This window comes from Scaptodrosophila lebanonensis, unplaced genomic scaffold (assembly GCF_003285725.1).
Source record: "Scaptodrosophila lebanonensis strain 11010-0011.00,11010-0021.00 unplaced genomic scaffold, SlebRS2 tig00000089-arrow-pilon, whole genome shotgun sequence".
NCBI lineage: Eukaryota > Metazoa > Arthropoda > Insecta > Diptera > Drosophilidae > Scaptodrosophila > Scaptodrosophila lebanonensis.
In genome coordinates, this window is record NW_022060565.1 from 672,010 (window position 1) to 689,788 (window position 17,779).

The following is a 17,779-nucleotide window of genomic DNA, read 5'->3' on the forward strand; positions in this document are numbered from 1 at the left end:
CCCTTGCCAGTCCCGACTTGGTAAAAGTATATAACTAAGTACCAGTTTGTGGAAATCGCTGGCTAAAACAACAGCCGCAGCAGCAGCAGCAGTAGCAACAACAACAACACCAGCAGTAATTGTTGCTGGCCAACGGCTATTTCATTTTCACTCTGGGCACTGCCGCAAGCGCTGGGCTGGGCTGGGCTGGACGGGACTGGACTGGACGGGACGGGACGGGACTGACTCTGAATGCTGTCGTGCGACCGCAGGCAAAAGTGTGCCCCAGTTTAATTGAAAGTGGTTTTTCGGAGTGGCAGGCGGTGGCGGCTAGGCGGTCGCTCAGCCAACGGCCTTGGCAGCGGCTCGTCCCAGCTCGTTGCGTTTCGTCTCCTCTCGTCGCGATCCTAAACTAAACGAATCGGATCGAATCGAATCGAATGGGATCGAATGGGATCTGTTTGGATCGGGTTGGCATGCGGCGAGGTGTCGCTGACTCGTATCACTGTAGCATATACATACAAGTAAGCATGTTTCTCATTATTGATTGAATTGACGAAATGGAAATTTGTCAATTCTCACCTGGCAGCTGTGTGAGACGCACAAATCCAGCCAGCAGCTACCAGTGGCCTGCTGGACAACTGGATAGCCGGACAAGTGGGCAAGCGATCAACTGGGCGCGCATTTTTGTGGTTGTGGCTTCGAGCCAGGCCAGAGCTTGACTCTTGTTGTTGTTGTTGCTGTTGATGTTGCTGTTGTTGGCGTAGTGGTTGTCATTACCTTTGTCTCTGCTGTATGCAAACTTTCAGTTTTTGTTTTGACGCCTTTGGTGCGAGCCTTGTCTGTCATTATGCCAGAGCCGAACTCGAACTGCCCACAGCATAATGAGCCAAGGTCGGCACATATAGAGTACTACTATACAGCCTTAACTTTAGGTGTACAGGTGTACATACATAAGCACATTTAAAAGAAAACACACACACACACACACACACACACACACACACACACACTGACATGCACGCACACTGTCGCAAAACTCTTTAAGATAACAAAGGCCGGACAACTCAATCAAATGGCGTCGTCCCCTTCATTCCCATATCGCCAATGTGGCCGCATACAAGAATAACCTTTTAATTAAACCATGCGAGCGGCGATAAACCGTTTGACAGCTTAACTCAACCAAAAAACTGCTTCGCATGTTTGTCATACTCGTAAATGCCAGGTAAGCGCACTATCATGCATACACTGAGAACAAATTGCTGTTCTAATCAGAACTAATCACCATAAGCAGTAATTTAAAGACTGTACTATACTTTTACTTTATTTATGTGATAGTAGGAATAGAATACTTGTAGGTATAATGTTCTATAAAAATAATAAGTTATGTTTGAAAAGTCAAACTACCTGTACAAATGAAAGCCTACACATAATCTTTATAATAAATATAAAGTAGAGGGAGATGAATTAAAAAAGAAGTTAAGCAATAACTAAATTCAACATAACAACTAGACAAGGACTGTTTGAATCGTATATGTATTTAAAAGGAAAATTACATACATATGTTCATTAAAAAAAGAACAGGCTCCTTGAAGAAGAAGACGATATGTGTCGAATGTGTGGGAGGAAAGGTTAAAATTATTCAACACATGAATACAGCAACACAAAAATTGTTATTATTTTTATACCCTGTACCCGTAGGGTAAAAAGGGTATAGGTTTGTGCAAAGTATGTAACATGCAGAAGGAAGAATCTCCGACCCCACAAAGTATACATATATATTCTGAATCAGCATGACGAGAGAAATCGATCTAGACATGTCCGCCTGTCCGTCCGTCTGTCCGTCTGGATGACCGCAAGGACCTCAGAAACTATAAAAGCTATAATAACCAAAGTTGGCATCCAGATTCTCCTAGGTCCGAGAAAGGACCTATTTTTTTTTTTAATTTCCGCTCTTCTTCTTCTCTTTTTGCTGCTGCTATGGGCGCATATACCTTAATGTCGGAAGTTTACCTGGGTACAGGGTATTACACTGTCGGGCTTGCTCGACTGTAGCGTTCTCTCTTGTTTTGTTTAATATTCAGTTAGACAAAGCGGCATTTATATTGGTGTTCCACATTTTCTCTGAGTGTAGCTTGAAGCAGTCGCGGCTGACGCCGCTTATCGCTCGGCTGCGGTTCAGCAACGATAGTCGCACGCAGCGCTCGCATCGCTCGCATTTCATTTATCAATGAAAACGGTCACGATTCGTGGCCTGGTAGGGTTCGCCCGCTCGGTCCATGAATGAAATGAAGCTGCTGGCTGACATTTGGCAACGACGATTAGATTGTTTGTTTTTATGGCTCAAAGCAGACTATCTAAGTGCATTAGTTACGCGCACACGGCGGCCAGCTGCGGTTGCTTTGCAGATACAATTGTATCTGCATCTGGGGATTGTGTTGTGCATTTGATAGCACGGTACATGGCATAGTATGTGAAGCCGTCTCTCTCCTGGTATGTGTGTGTCTACACTTGTTTCGTCTGTTTATTGTTTATCAGTTTTAATGTGCTTACCACCAACGAATGCACCTCAGCGCTGCCTCCTGCCTCCTGCCTTCTGGTGCCTAAGCCCCACTTGCACTTTTTCCCAATCCAAGCAATCCGAACAAAGTGCTCGCCAAGTCTTGCAACAATTCAAACAATTTACGTGCAGTCGCCTTGGCTGCCTTTGAAGTCGAGGCTGCACATTTCATTAAAAAGACATAAAATGTCAATCAAGATAATTTCGCTCGTTTCTTGCCGCTTTGCCCGGCATTTAAATTGCGGACGTTGCAGCCGCTGGACCGTTCCCGTATCCTCGTCGCACAATGGGAACGTGACAATATCTCTACCTTGCCGACCAGTACTCAGATTTGGCAAATGCCAATGGCCTAAAGTACAACTTGTAAGATCGAAGATACTTAACCTTTGCATTCAATTCATTCACGCATTCAGCACGCATTTTGAAACCCGCAATACAGGCTCCTTTTCCTAGCTAAATAGACCAATGGACACTATTGTACCCCTTTGATAGACGCTTTCCGTACTCCTGAGTACAGAAATTTTAAGAACAGATTGCTCTTAGTCTTAAGTAAGATTGGACTTATTTAGAGTGCGTCCAGAACAAGCAAACTCTATCCTTTTACAGGTGAAGCTTAGCCATAAGTTCAAGTTCATTCGCTTAAAATAAGAACTTTATAAATAATATTTATGCAACTCCTTCTTTAAAACTCTCCTCTAACGATTTAATGCAGAGAAATAATGTCTTTGCTAGGAATCATGACCGTTTTGGTGCGACACAGCTATTGGGATTAGAGATTTCAATAAGCAAGTATAATTCAAGTGACTATTTCCATCAACTGTCATTGAGATGAGTTCTAAATATAAGTAAAACTGTAAAGCTTGAGACGTTTCTGTTGCAAATTAGTCAAATAATAAGGCGATAGCTGTTTTGAAGAATCACTAATTTATAAATTATCAGCGGCAGCTCATTTTCAATATTTGTACATACACTCTTACAATACTCGAATATAAAAGTCCCAATTCTATAGGATTTCTGTGATTTTACAGAAAATATGCCGGGCTTAAGCCACATTAGAAACTAGACACACACGAACTTGGTGTACTCGCAAAAGCCCGAAAACTCTCTGGTGGACACACATGAAATGTTAGTCCCAGAGAAAGTGCGTGTAATAAAAAAGTTATTCTTTTTTATTGAAGTAACATGACAACCAAAACATTCCGCCGAGCTCCCAAATCTACGAATGCGCAATCGTTGCGTTTCCCTTTTTTAACAAACACGTAGTATGTATGTATGTATCCTCAAGCCAACTGTTTTCCTTCTGAAATCAATTTTGTACAGCCTTAAGATATTGTAGATGGTGTTTTTAATATTTTGGAAAGCTTTCAGTTCATAAATAATTATAAATTTTGGCAGCATTTTTAAAGAGGCGCGGTTCACCATTTTTTGGACCCCACACTTAACAAGGTGGAACGCCTAAGAAAGGCTAAGTTTTTGTAACAAAAGCTATCAGTACTATTATTGTTTTTTGTTTTGCGAATACAGTCAACTATTTCAACAACAATTTGCGGGTATCGAGAACGACCTACACTAAGTGCTAATACTTAAGAAAATATACATAACACCTGGAAAATTATTCTAAACATTTTTTGATAGACTTACATCCAATTTGTAAATCTACAGAAGATCCTGAAACCAGACACAGTACACACTTATATGTATTTGTCATTTGCCCCATAGTACATGGAGGTGAGTGTTGCTCTGACAACTTTTTCCAACTTAATTTTCAGTTTCAAATATTTGCGCGCGCTCGCATTTATATATAAGCGCGCGAATTAAGCGATTACGCGCACTTGCTTTCTTTTCTCTTGCATTTTTTTATACATAAGTTTTTTTTTTTGTAGTACTTCTGATTCCTGTATATGTATCTCGCGCTCGTCAAATGCAATTAAATGGCATTGCAAGCGACAACATTTAGCATGCCGTGTTCGGGCTCGTTTTCGTCATCATCATCGTCATCGTCGTCCCCACCGTCACCAGCAGCATCGTTATTATGGTGAAGATCGTAGCTCCCCCTTTCTGGTTAAAAACTGAGACTTCCGATCCTGCTGGCCGACAGAGATTTCGGCTGGTGTCGCTGTTGAGTGCCTATTTCACGCATTTCATCGCCTGTCGCTCAACGCTCAAAAGTCGCCGAATGCCTGCATCTCGCCTCCTCTTCACATCCCCACATCCCCACGTCTCCACAGGTCCGCAGGTCCGCTCTTGCGCATTGCGTTGAAATCAATTAAGGATTTGATTAATTTACAGGGAACGCGAAAACTTGCTTTATTTTAGGAGCGCGCGCCAAGCAGCTGAGCAGGGAATTTAATGTTGTTAATGTTAATTTCAGCCTTTTTCGGTGCAGTTGGGGTCTGAAAAGCAAAAGACTTGAGCACCAATCAGATTTCATTTGCCCCGCTCATTGATGAAAATAACCTAGACAGTCCCCATTCAACATCTGCCTTTTTCCCTTGGCCAGTAAAAAAGCCAGGCATTCAATTAAAAGCGCCTTCGAGTATTTTTCAAGTTGACCAAATATTTATGTTGGCAGGAGCTCCTCAGCCGGCGTTGTTGTCGTCGCCAGCCGGATTAATGAAGTAGTCACCCGCTATCAGCGACGTCGTATCCATCCACATCCACATCCGCACTCCTGCTCCTGTAATTAACAGGCTCACATGCTGATTTCTTAATGGCGCTTAAGCTTCGCAATGCGCAGCCGTTTGACGCTTCCAGACGAGCTTCCATGTAAGCGGTCCCGCACGCCACAGGGTGCCGCATGTTGACAGACGAAGGGGCAAACGACGCCGAAACCAAACGATTCAATTCATCAACTCAAATGCCAGGCTAAGAGCATTTTGGCGGCGCTCACAATGCAGACCATCGCAATGACGATTGTGATGATGCTGATGATGAAGATGATGAAGATGATGATGATGATGGGGGTATGGATGCATGCGAAACGGAAGCTATAAATGGCAGCATGAAATTAACGCGTCTAACGTAAAATTAGCTACTTTTTAGGCTCAGATAAGGCAAACAACCATCCAGAAAGCAGCAGACAAAAATTAAAGTTTGTGGCTTGCGGCCTGCACATATTTTAGAATGCTTCGGATCGTGCAGCCTCTAACAATTTGTATTTATTGGATTTGAATAAGCAAATTGGGGGCTGCTCCTAATGACAGGACTGCTGCCTCAGTTGGCGGCCCGTTGACTCTGAATTTGTTCAATATTTGTTTGTTTGTAAATTTCTATAATTTGCATGTGCGGTTTCCTTCTTTTCCCTTCGTTTTTTTTTCGTTGGGCTTTAGAGGGATTTTGGAATATTATTTTTTTTTTTTAATTTAGGTTGCCTATGTAAATCAACAGCGTGAACGTCTCAAAACCGCAAATTAGCCACACGTATGAGGGACAGCGTTACCTCCGTCACTGGCTTGTTTCTCGTTAAGGTTTAGCGGCCTTAATGTTGTCCAATAAATTGCAGAGTCTGCCCTTTGCCAGCCAGCGAGCCAGCCAGCCTCGGCGTTAATAGAGCAAGTGTTGTTTTGCTCACTTTTGGCGTTAAGTGTTTCGCACAGCGTGGCGTCGCGACGGTGCCGTCGCATCGCTCCAATCCGTTCAGTTTCGTTTTCGGCTCGATATCGTCGGTGCGAGTCCGTTAAATAATCAAAAAAATAAAAAATAAACAACAGCCGAGTAAATACTACACGATGATGCCTGCCCCCGTTGTTGCTTTCGACTTTGTTTGTTTTTCGAAAGTCGCTGCCGTACCACGCCCACAACACGCCCGCCACGGACTGGCCAGCATAAATCATTAGGCAACTGCATGGTGGGGTTGTTGCTACCTCTTCTTCTTCTTCTCCTGTAACTGCCTCCGAATGTGGCCATGGCCACTTGTAATTATGTGTGAATTTTGGCACAGTCTGTTCACACAAGCAGGCCTCAAGTCCCAGTCCGAGTCCAAGTCCAAGTCTCTCTGTGCTCTGAATGCGCATGCAAATGACGCAAACAAGTTTGTCCACGTGCGGCAAGACGAGTTGAAAAAGAAATGTTTCCCCAAATGTATGCAACAGTTTCTAGTCGATTGCGGTGTGGTAGGTTCGGATACAACATTGTACGCGTTAATTATCGTAGCTCCTGAAAGTATGCCACACATATTTTAAGCTGCTTCGCCGGCCCAGTGATGAGCCTCTTTACTTTTAATAATACGGATAAGTGGCAGTGCAATGATTTTACTTGCAATTTAATGATGAAATGTAATACTTTTAAATTACAGCTAACAGGCCTTGTCCGTGTTTACTGGGCTAAGTATATATTTATTTATCATAGCAAATTATTTAACAGTTCTTATACATTAATATCTATACATTTTAAAATACATAATTATGATAATATTATATGGCAGATTCAATCGGACACATTTTTCCGTATGATGACGAGCGTAACAATAATGAATAATAATGCTAAATGGCTAATGCCTTACAGGGTATTCATTTTTTTTATGCATATATGGGTAAATACAAATAACATTACTATTATGTACAATGGGGAACAAATAATAGAAACGACATAATTTGCTTCGTTTATTCGAATTTTCTTCCATACAAGTATTATCATTCAAAATGTAATTATGTTTAACAATTATTTATCAAACTACATGTTTAAAGTAAGAAAAAATGATAAGCTCTGTGAAAATGTAGATCGCGGGAAAAGTATTTTTTCTTTTTTGGTTGGAACTATTATTTTTTCCATCGCTGTGTATACGTTTTCCACAAAATTTAAAAAATTGTTTTTGCTATTTATGGTCTCTATATATTCGTTTATTTTCGTATATGCTCGCACTTTTTTCGCGCTTTTTTAAGTCTTCACAAACGATATCGTATGCGCGTCAATGCCCAAGTTTCTGCTTCTGGACATTGTGGACATCAAGGACAGCTCTTTCAAAGCAAGCAGTACATTTCTGTAGTATACTTTTTAGTGCTCGTGTACAATTTGAGCAATGTTGAATTTTCTGGTCACTACCTTTTCCTCCAGGAAATTTGTTTGATGCATTCTCTACCATGACCGCAGTAGGTATTCCGCCTGCGGCCTATGGAAAAGCAGCTTCTTGCACTGCTTTTTTCTGTCTCACTTATACTTTGGGTGTATTATCGTTCCATGAGGCTTCCATGACTCTTTCTGCCCGTTACATTTTTCGTAATTCGTGATGCATTCCCTACAACGATCAAACAAAAACTCCGTAAACTATTGAACAATACGAATGTTACTGAATTAAATGAAAAGTAAACCTCAGTAAAATGCTCAAAATTGTTCTTATTTTTTATTTAGTCAAAAAATCAACAAAATGGACGCTTCGAGCTGCAAGAATCTTCAACGCCTTTGCCTTTACCTGTTTGTAGGCTACGCCCTGATTATCCAAGCTGTGGCAGCTGAAAAGGAGGTTCCGGGGACTAGGTTTGGCGAAAGTGTTGGAGCGCTGACGCTTAATTTCCACTATTGCTACTCGTGCGGCTACCAAAAGGCCTTCGATGGCTACGTTAATATCCTGCGCACAAAGTTTCCACAAATTCGAATCCAAGGCTCCAATTATCAGCCTCCCGTCATCAATTACCAGCTCGCCAAGCTCGCTTTTCTAATCAAAATAGTCAGCATTGCGTGGGTGCTGTGGAGCTCCGGCCTATTCACAATTGTGAACACTCCCATTAGGTGGAACCGTCAGCAAGCGACAAAACTATACGCTTGTGTTATGATCTTCTTCCTGGGAAATGCGATTGAAGGCCATCTCATCATGACGGGCGCATTTGAGATTTCACTGAACGATATGCCCATCTGGTCAAAACTGCAAGCCCGTCGCATGCCGAGCCCTCAGGAGCTCATGCAAATCATACATAATCAGCTGCAGTTCTGCGACCAGCCTGGAAACCCAAATTTTGTTAAATAGTGGATAGCAACCATCCGCTAATCAATGGAAAGGGAAGGATAAGGGAATTGTATACGTTTGCGAGACCACGAATCGGTTCTAAACGGCGCAATAACATGAACATATCTATTCGATTTTATTTCATTTACAAACTAAAACTATAATTCCACTGAAAAGCTCTTCACAATGCCAAAGAAAACACAGTTCTACAGATAAAACAGTTGTACACACAATATATAGTAGGTATATCTTACAAAGAGTACAAAAAAAGTAGTTATGTTTGCAAATGTTTATGAGTTTGTGTGGCAATGTGTGTGTGTGTGTGTGTGAGTGTGCTTTTGTGAGTGTTGGTGCTTGTGATCGTGTTTTTGTGTCTGAGTTCCCACTTAGCCCTGATGATGATGATGCCACCAGCCGGACTGGCGCGCATTCACGTAGCTCTTGAGTCCGTCCGTTTGTGTCTGCGCCACCGGCTGTGGAAACAAATGCGGTCCGCTTGTTTCGTAGGTGAGTCCATTGTGCTGATTGAACACATAGGCCTTGGGAACCTCGATGCCGGCGGGGCCAACAGTGTTGGTCGAGACGCTCACGCTGGATATGCCCCGGCCAATGGCATTGGAGGAGCCAGCAGGCAAGTAGTTGCGGCTTGGTGGGGGCACCCAAGGAGCGCCTGGCAGCAGTTGCGGCTTCTGTGGCAGCTGCAGGGTCGGACGATACTGTTTCGTGTACAGCGGGGAAGTGGGAGCCTGCTTCGGTATGGATACAGAATTCGCTGGGCCGTAGGCATTGTTACGCAAATCGCAGACCGTGTTCTCAATGAGTGCCCCTAGCGGGGCTGTATAAATGCGGAAGTTGACATCGCTGTAATCGAGATCGGAGAGCAGGAATACAGGCATGCGATCGGAAAGCACCCAGACGTTCTTATTCTCATCGATCTTAACGTCCGCTGGAAAGACAAGGCCGACATCATCACGATCCACAATCCCGTGGAATTGGGGGGTGTAGGGCATCGAAGAGTGCCAGCAGCCGACTGCGTTTTGGTCGATCAGATTGAACAGCTCAACTCCATCGTCGCTCATCACGCGCGCCGTCGTATGAGCATTAGGTCCGCGCTCGTCCAGGGCTATGAAGTCATGGTAGCTGTCCTCCACGCGCGTTTCGTCGCGCAGAATACGCGTTGACACTGCGAACTGGCGATGGCTGGCTAGAGGACTGAAATAGAGGGTGCGGTAGCCATCGCTGCGGATCGGGGACAGCGCCATGCCGAAAATGCCCTCCTCGCCCCATTGGAAGTTCAGACCGGCAATGTTATAGTCGCCGCGCAACGGATCTGGGAAGAAGTAGGAGTGCGCCGAGAAGCGCCACGACTTGTTCTGCTCCCACGAGTAGGCGATCAGCCCATAGCCGAGCTCATCCGAGAAATACGCAAACGCATCGTCACAATTCTTTCCAATGTCCACGGCGATGTTCGCTATAAACGTATTCGGATTCGTGTCCTCGGTGCGCAGCTCGTAGCGACGCACGCGAGTATTGGTGGTCAGATCGAAGACGTTCACGGCATAGGGACAGGGGTTGGTCGTGGTATTGCCAATGCCTACAGTGCCTGTGTCCAGCACCCAGAGGCGTCCGCACTCGTCTACCTTGATGCGATAGGCAGTGGTTATGCTGTTGGCGCAATCGCCAGCCGTGTTGCTGCGCCAGTCCGGATATGGAATAAGTTCCGGCGAGCCTGTCACACTGTGATCCATGTTGATGTAGGTCAGAGTGGCGGGTATACCTGCGGTGAAGATAGGAAGAAAGAGATCAAGTCAAATTGTGGCTATACTTTTGCATTTAATTGCATCTAGCTACACTAAAAAATCGCAGTGCAAACATTATTGCTGCGCCGACGAGTTTATTGACTTCATAATAAGCGAAGAGAACAAGACGGAATGCAATAAAACCGAGTATTTGTAACCATAACACGATTATACCAGTTAATCCACTAAGCTTGGCATTATCGAGGCAGCACATAAAAGGAAAACCACACCAAATCGGGACTATTGCATCAGAACTTTCGGACAAACATATTGATTGATTGACCAACGACGCCTACAAAAATACTTGCAGCACCAAAAACCAATTAAACGATTTAGCTTAGCAATATTGCAGCAATTCATGAAAACTCATTGAGCAATGTAGGCCCAGTGTTGCCTCCAATTTGGCATTTTTTCGCGTCACATTTTGTTGTTTTTGAAATCATATTACGGGAACATTTCTGAAATAGCTGGATGCGGGAATTCTGGCTTTTTTGTAATTTTGCCAATATTTATATATTTTTATTAATATTTGTAATATTTTGTTGCTTCATTTTACTTATCTTCCCGTCAAAAGCTGTTTTTTTTTTTCCTTCTAAAAAGTTGGCAACACTGGTACGGCCACAGTACGTAGCAATAATACGGCAAATCCACCATTGAAGTCGTTTGAATCGCAATAAAAAAATGGCAGCTTACACCTCACTGTTGGACCAACAGATTGAAGTGTTTTTTTATGGAATCTCGGCCATAAATACCATGTCGCTGGACAACAGAAAGACCCATCGATCTGTCCACCTGTCGACTCTCTTCAAAAGAGATGTCCAGACGTCCTGACGCCTGCCTCCATACAACTGTTGCAGCAACCGCAACAGAAACTGTTGAAAGAAGTTAGAAATAAGTGGGGATCGAATACAATGCATGCGGCAGCAGCCATGATTGTCGTTTCTGCTGCTTTTTCTGCGGCCGTTGCTGGTATGGTGCCGCCAATCACCTTGCAGCAACAGCTGCCGGCACTCGGTGGCATCCCATCAGGATCGCTGTTGTGTCCATATTTGGGTTTGTTTCTTCAGACACTTTTTCCTTATTACAAGTTTCAATCCTAATCATTTCAATAAATTGCTGTTTAAAAATCTGCACAATTAACTAACAATAAGCTTCATTTAATCGATTTATTTTTTAATGTAAACATTTTTAAAAGATATTCGCTTAATGTTTGAAGAAGCCTCAGCCTAGATCCATTTCTAATATACTTATAAGAGTCTACTGAGGCACTAATAACAAACAAATGCAAATGTGAAATTGTTTGTATAGAAAATTATTGTAACGCTTACGTGCTTATGTATACATACATACACACTATACATACATATGTACATATGTATTAGTATTTTTGCTGCCACAGGCATGTCGCATAATCGGATGATCGCAGAATAGGCTGAACATATCGCATGTCCGATTATTTAAATTACCCTGGCGCCAAATGTTGCCTGTTGCAAGCTGCAGGTTGCAAGCTGCGCGTAATTTCCGTCAGCGTCATTACCAACATCATTGCCAACATTAGCGGCGGCGTCAACATTTCGTCGCTGCCCCAGTCGTGTTCGTCATCAGCAGTTTCCGCTCCAATTGATGTCGCGCAACTGCCGCTTGCTCACATCTATTTGCTAGACGGTCTGACTATTTGGTCGTCTGTCAACTAACTAGTTGGCGTTGCGGGCGGCATTGTTTGCCTGCACTTGCTTTGGCTAATTTTGCAATGCATATGAGTATTTGGCTATTGGAGTGTGTGTTCATGCAACAGCTAGTCAACAATGCTTGCCACATTTTTCCGCCTTGCCAACGCCTTTCAGTTTCCTAATGCATTTTTTTATGCATACATACTATACATTTGTAAATTGGCTGTTTTACTTGTTTTCTATATCCGATGTCTGTTGTCCGATATGTGTGTCTAATATCTGCTTCGGTAGCCGTTGCTAATGGTTTGACGATGAAAATGTCTTGCCAGCGTTAATGACTTGCCCCGTCTTGTCAACCACTATAGCTTACAGCTTACGCCTCCTCACCTGCCTCACGCGTCTATCACTCACCCGAGTTACTCACTTGAATGCGCCATCAAATGGCTAACACTAACGGATTTCGATTTCTCAAAGCCTCACATAAATTAGGCATAAATTTGAAATGTGCGAAACCGACCAAAAGCAAACAGCGCACTGCCAATCATAAAGCCAACCAGTTTATAGCTCCTGCGCACTTGCCACTACAGTGGCAACCCCGTATGCGCAACTCCAGTTTACAGAAATTGTCGCCTTCAATCCAGTCTAAAAGATACCATTTCCTTATTTTGTGAAAGTTTATCCGACATTGTTTGTTCAGCAGCCCACCCGCTAATTACTTAACGTTTCATTAAAACCGGATCATTAAAATTTGTTGGCAAATTTGTTTCTGGTACATGCCGCTCCTCAAGTTGCTCTGACAAGAAAGTTGAACATGATTGCGAAACCAACATCCTACTCGTATTTTAATTCCCCAAATTTTCCTTTTCAGCTTGTACAGAAATAAAAATCCAATTAAAAAGAAACGAATTTTTGCTTGATTTTTGTTTTGAATATCGCAGGAGAGAAAAATGTCCAGTCAATTAAATCGTACAATCTTATGATGCATATATATGTATATGTGTATGCATGTATTTTATTTGTTTATTCAGCTAAAATATAAATAAAGCTTACAACATTTCACTCAATAAGCGACTTACAACTTTTGAGCTGAAAACGAATAGGCTAAGAAGTCATAAAAGATGCATAGATGAATAGGTTTGCGATATATTTTACTCACTTACTGAATTGAAGACGAGAGTCTCCTATTTCTCATGAGACCGAAAAGTGCTCGAACAGGTGTCATACAAGTAATATTGAAAATTGTTCTCTCCTACTTACCTGAGTGCCATTATCATGGAACAACCTTAAAGCCCGATTAGCTCCAAAAATGACTGAACTCTAATTCAACATTTTTGAGATCTAGCATTTTTTTTAGGCAATGCCAACTGTATGGACAAGCTGGTCACGCCTTCACGCCATCGGCTGCTGCGTCTGCATTTACGCGACAAATCAAGTAATTATGCATGCACATAATACGTTTAAAATCGGGCTCACTTGGCAAGCTCGCAGTTTCCAATTAACCATGTGGCCCGATGGAAATGGTCAATTACTGGCACATTGAGCGAGTCACTCGAATGCTTTGCTTCACGACCAATTGAAATTCAAATGAGGGCGGCACCCAAATGGAACTTTGAAGACAAGACGCAGCACAACATACTCGTACGTATTAGCTTTGCAACGTGCAGCAATTTGCGATTTACAATTTACAGTTTCAATTGCTCGACAAATGCCAAATATGGGCGGCATTATCTGTTGAGAGAACTACAAGTATGCGTACGGTGGGTCAACGAATTCTTACGCATAGCGTTGCGCCAACTCATATAAATTGCAAAGCCAAAGCCAAAGCCAAATCCAAAACCAACACGAAACAACGAATCACAAGGAAAATGCAGGCACTACAATGGAAGCAACGCTAAAAATGCAGACACTGCCAAAGTTTCCAAGTGTTTGAATTTTGTTTGCTTTTAGTGGCTACTGTGTTGCTGTGGGACTGTGCGGCTGTTGGTTGTGTTGTTGTTGCTGTTGTTGTAGTCTGTTAGGCATTGTACCACAAATTGTTGGCTCATTGTATTTATTAGCTTTCGGCCCATTTTTTGTTTTTTTTTTGTTCCCGCACTTGTTTGCAACAAACACATGTGCATAATTGTGTAGGTATAGGTGTGTGGGCTAGTTTGTCTCATTTCCTTGTTTTAGCGTAATTTTGTACCCATTTACTTGACTCCTTTTGATTGATTGGATTTCACTTTAATTGGCCAGCGTCCAAGCAAAGACAAATATACCCAACTGCCCACAGATTGTTTGTTTGGCCGTCTCTTTGTCGTGCCAAATGAATTGATTTGTGAATGGCATACTTGTCCCATTCTTGGCCAATTGCCCTTCAATAAACCTGGCCACTTAACGTCGCTGACAATACATAATAAACATATACATATACTATACATATGTACTTGTATATGTAGCTATAGCATGATGTTAATTGTCGCCCAGCTGCACCGCCAGCTGCCACTTGTCACAAGCTGGTCTACATTTGACTAATTGATTTAATATTATTATTGCTGTTTTCGGTTCTCTTTGCCAATCAGCGCAGTATAGAAGTTTCTGCATTCAAGCGTGGCTAATTTCATATTTTTTGTTTCTATTAATTGAAGGCCTTTTCGACCCTAAAATGAACAGTAAATGTAGCAAGCGTTTCCATCCATTTTTCCCCATTGAATTGATTGATGTGCCATGCTACAATTCTCCAACACAAGGGAGTGCTCGCTGCTGGATATTGGATATTGGATATTGGCAGGAAATTAATATACAATTGTTTACCCAAAAATATTAGTGTTATATACTATTTGCTGCATTACAACATGCGGCGTACGAAAAGAGATGCGATAAGAGATAATTAATAAAGATTCAATCACTGTAATTATGACGATAATTATGACATAGAAGAATTCAATTAATACCGGATAATATAGATACATATACTATACTATACGTAGATACTGATCACTCCTAAGCTGAGCTTTGTTTTTCTGTATAACAAACACTACCGCTTTCCAAGGCCTTTGGAACATTCTTTTAACTCAGCCGCTTAACTTTCAACGCCACGGGCTACCGACTATATGGTATGTATACAAATTGAGTAAAATTAAGTCCGAGATGTAAAATCTTTGATCAATATTCCACAGCATGGATAGAAATTGGTAGTAAGAAATTGCAATCATTGGCTGCTTTGTTGTTTAGATGTTAGACCATTAGACCATTTCAAATGAATCGGAACAATGCCAAAAAGTAGCCTCAGCCGGTTGCTTGTAATGTTAAGTTTGTTTGATTTATTGTTTGCATTCGGTTTTACTTTTGTTAATGTTGCCACTTGGCTTGCCACACACGCCCTTTTCACGCCCTTTCCGATTTTTCTGCTTTCAGCCCATTATCGTAGTCCAATTGTAGTTTTTTTGCAGAATAATAAAACAACAAAGGCAGCCAAATAAACAGCAGTCACAATAAAAGTTCATTCAATGCTTTTCGCAGCCCAGACTTTCATTCAACCGCAAGCCAAAGATTGGCTTATACTTGTAGTATTGGACGGATTTGTTTCTATTTTATTTATTTATGGAAGTGGCGGATAGTCAAGGCCTTGCCGAAGAAGCCTTCAATGTTACAACATTGCTATTGGCACTATATATGTACGAGTATGTATATACAAGTATGATATTCAATGCCAAATTTTTTACAACGGTTAATTGTTCAGATGAAGCAGAAGGCGGCAATCGACCATGTAAGCCGGATTTGTGAGAGGTCAGCTGCGATTGCCTGCCAATAGCAAATGGAAATAAAATTCCCAGAGAGGATGCATTATAATCGCAATTCTGCTAATTGGTGTATATACTTGAAATTAAATTTTACAATTTATCCCATCACTGGCCTTAAAACATACAATGCCTGAAGGAGTTATGGTATAAATAATTATGCTGACATTTGGGAAAATGTTGAATGCCAGAATTGCACAATTCTAGCTACTTCATGAGCAATAAAATGAAATTTAAAAAGTTAACATTTAAAAAATCCTAAGCAAATAAAGTATATTGAATAATTTATAAGCTTTTTTATTTAATTTATTGTTGGCGGTATTTTACTGTTCTCTACAAATACGAAAGCTCTAGAAAAATAAACAATTAAATTTTCATACAAGAACAATATATTGACTATAGCAATAACTGTATTGACAGTGGGTGGATCAAGACTTAAAAAGACGCTCAGACTTTTTGATGACGTCAAACATAGACCTGCCTAGATATCTGAGCATGTATACTAAGTATGAATTGCAGAAATCGACATTTTTATCTCTGCGCCGCGATCACTGCTTTTTATCTGTCTGGATCAGCGGAATGGCTGTCAGCTCTCGAAACGAGCCCACATGCATTAGTAAATACAACTATATGATTCTTTATGTCGCAGCTGAATGAATATTTATGCTCGATGCTCGACCACTTTAAAGTGCCAGTAAAGGGGGGCACTACGCACTTATAGCTGCAATAACATTACACACACACAAACACACGCGCATTACTTGATCAAGCAGCACTTACCATCACGCCAACGGGGCACGGTGACGAAGAGGCGATTGCCGAAGTGTTCCACCCCGACAGGCAGTGCGTTCTGGGGTATGTAGTCGCCGCTGGCCAGAGCCTGCTCCTTGACGCGCTGGTTGGGAAAGGCAAAGTCCAGTTGTGTCCAGCTGTAGCGCTCCTGCAGCTTATAGGCAGCCTGCGTCCAGCCAGGCAGTACGACGAGCAGGAACGCCAGCAGTATCATTGGCGCCAGGATGCATCCTTTGCCTTTTCCTCGGGCGTACATGGCGTATGCGCAATCACAGTTCAGAGTTTACGTTTATTCACTATTCGCACTCGCTGCGAACTTGGCCAGGATAACGAGACACTGTACACCGTACACAGCCACAAAAACACGCACACACACACACACACACACAAAGACGGAGAAAAAAAAAAAAGATTTATATTCGACTTAGATCAGTTCAGGAGTTCAGCTTACAGTGTCTTTAGTGTTCAGCTCAAACGACTCGCGAGTTTACTACTGTTGTCCATAATTTGCCAAGCGCGCTATTTTATATAAACTTATATTTCGGCCGACGGCGGCGCAGCCACCGCTGCCGGCGGCAGCACCACCGCCACCACTACCAGCAACAACAGCAACAACAAGAGCATCAACATCGAAGACGAAAGACAAGCCACCATTAGCTGCAAAGGGGCAAATTATCCGCAACTTCGGGAGCATTCGGAACTCAGCATCGTGATCGGCAGCATGCACTCGGCTTTTGAATTCAATGATTGATTTTCACGCACACTCAGCGGCAACACGGCTTTAGTTCCGTTTAATGAATTTGCTTTTAATCAAAGTGGCTGTAAATCGTTTGGTCAATTGCTCGAGCCACATCGGACCAAGACCGAGACCGAGAGAGCAAGTCGCCACAGATCGGGCCGTGCTTAGATGGCTTGAATTGGCCGGCCGGTTGGCCAGCTAATTAACGCAACTGACGTCTTGACTTGCCTTTCGCTACTCTGCCACGCTTTTAATTGTCCATTTTTTCCACCTCAAATTACGATTTTTTTGCAATTTCAGCTTTAATTTAGTTGTACATTTGACACTAGCTTCGATGATTCATTGCCACTGAGCGTGCCTGGTCGCCTGATCGAGGGTCAAATGGGCGCGAGCTTTTCGGCTTTGTGGCCTCCAGAACCATGCAGTTCACAGTTCCGCATGGTGAAGCAGATTTTTAAATTTCCTCTTTAAATACTATATGCTGACTATATGGAGAAAAAACAGTAGAATGGTCATACGACTT

At 42.4% G+C, this 17,779-nt stretch overlaps 2 protein-coding genes across 2 annotated transcripts; one reads left to right on the forward strand and one right to left on the reverse strand.

Annotated features, from left to right (window-relative positions):
• The first annotated feature begins 7,887 nt into the window (after positions 1–7,887).
• On the forward strand, positions 7,888–8,741 carry LOC115626682 (thioredoxin reductase-like selenoprotein T homolog CG3887). Its single transcript, XM_030522109.1, has one exon. It carries the CDS (start codon positions 7,902–7,904, stop codon positions 8,496–8,498), a length of 597 nt encoding a protein of 198 aa, XP_030377969.1. The 5' UTR covers positions 7,888–7,901; the 3' UTR covers positions 8,499–8,741.
• A 122-nt stretch (positions 8,742–8,863) lies between these two features.
• LOC115626681 (protein yellow) lies at positions 8,864–16,773 on the reverse strand. The gene is made up of 2 exons (XM_030522108.1): positions 16,506–16,773; positions 8,864–10,254 (listed from the first exon to the last, which is right to left on the reverse strand). The coding sequence occupies exons 1-2, from the start codon at positions 16,771–16,773 to the stop codon at positions 8,864–8,866; spliced, it is 1,659 nt and encodes a 552-aa protein (XP_030377968.1).
• Positions 16,774–17,779: the final 1,006 nt, after the last annotated feature.

Coding starts and splice junctions, on each gene's coding strand:
- LOC115626681 (XM_030522108.1), bottom strand. CDS start 16,773: ATGTACGCCCGAGGAAAAGGCAAAGGATGCATCCTGGCGCCAATGATA. Junction 10,255..16,505: donor CGTGCCCCGTTGGCGTGATG/GTAAGTGCTGCT, acceptor TCTTCACCGCAG/GTATACCCGCCACTCTGACC.
- LOC115626682 (XM_030522109.1), top strand. CDS start 7,902: ATGGACGCTTCGAGCTGCAAGAATCTTCAACGCCTTTGCCTTTACCTG.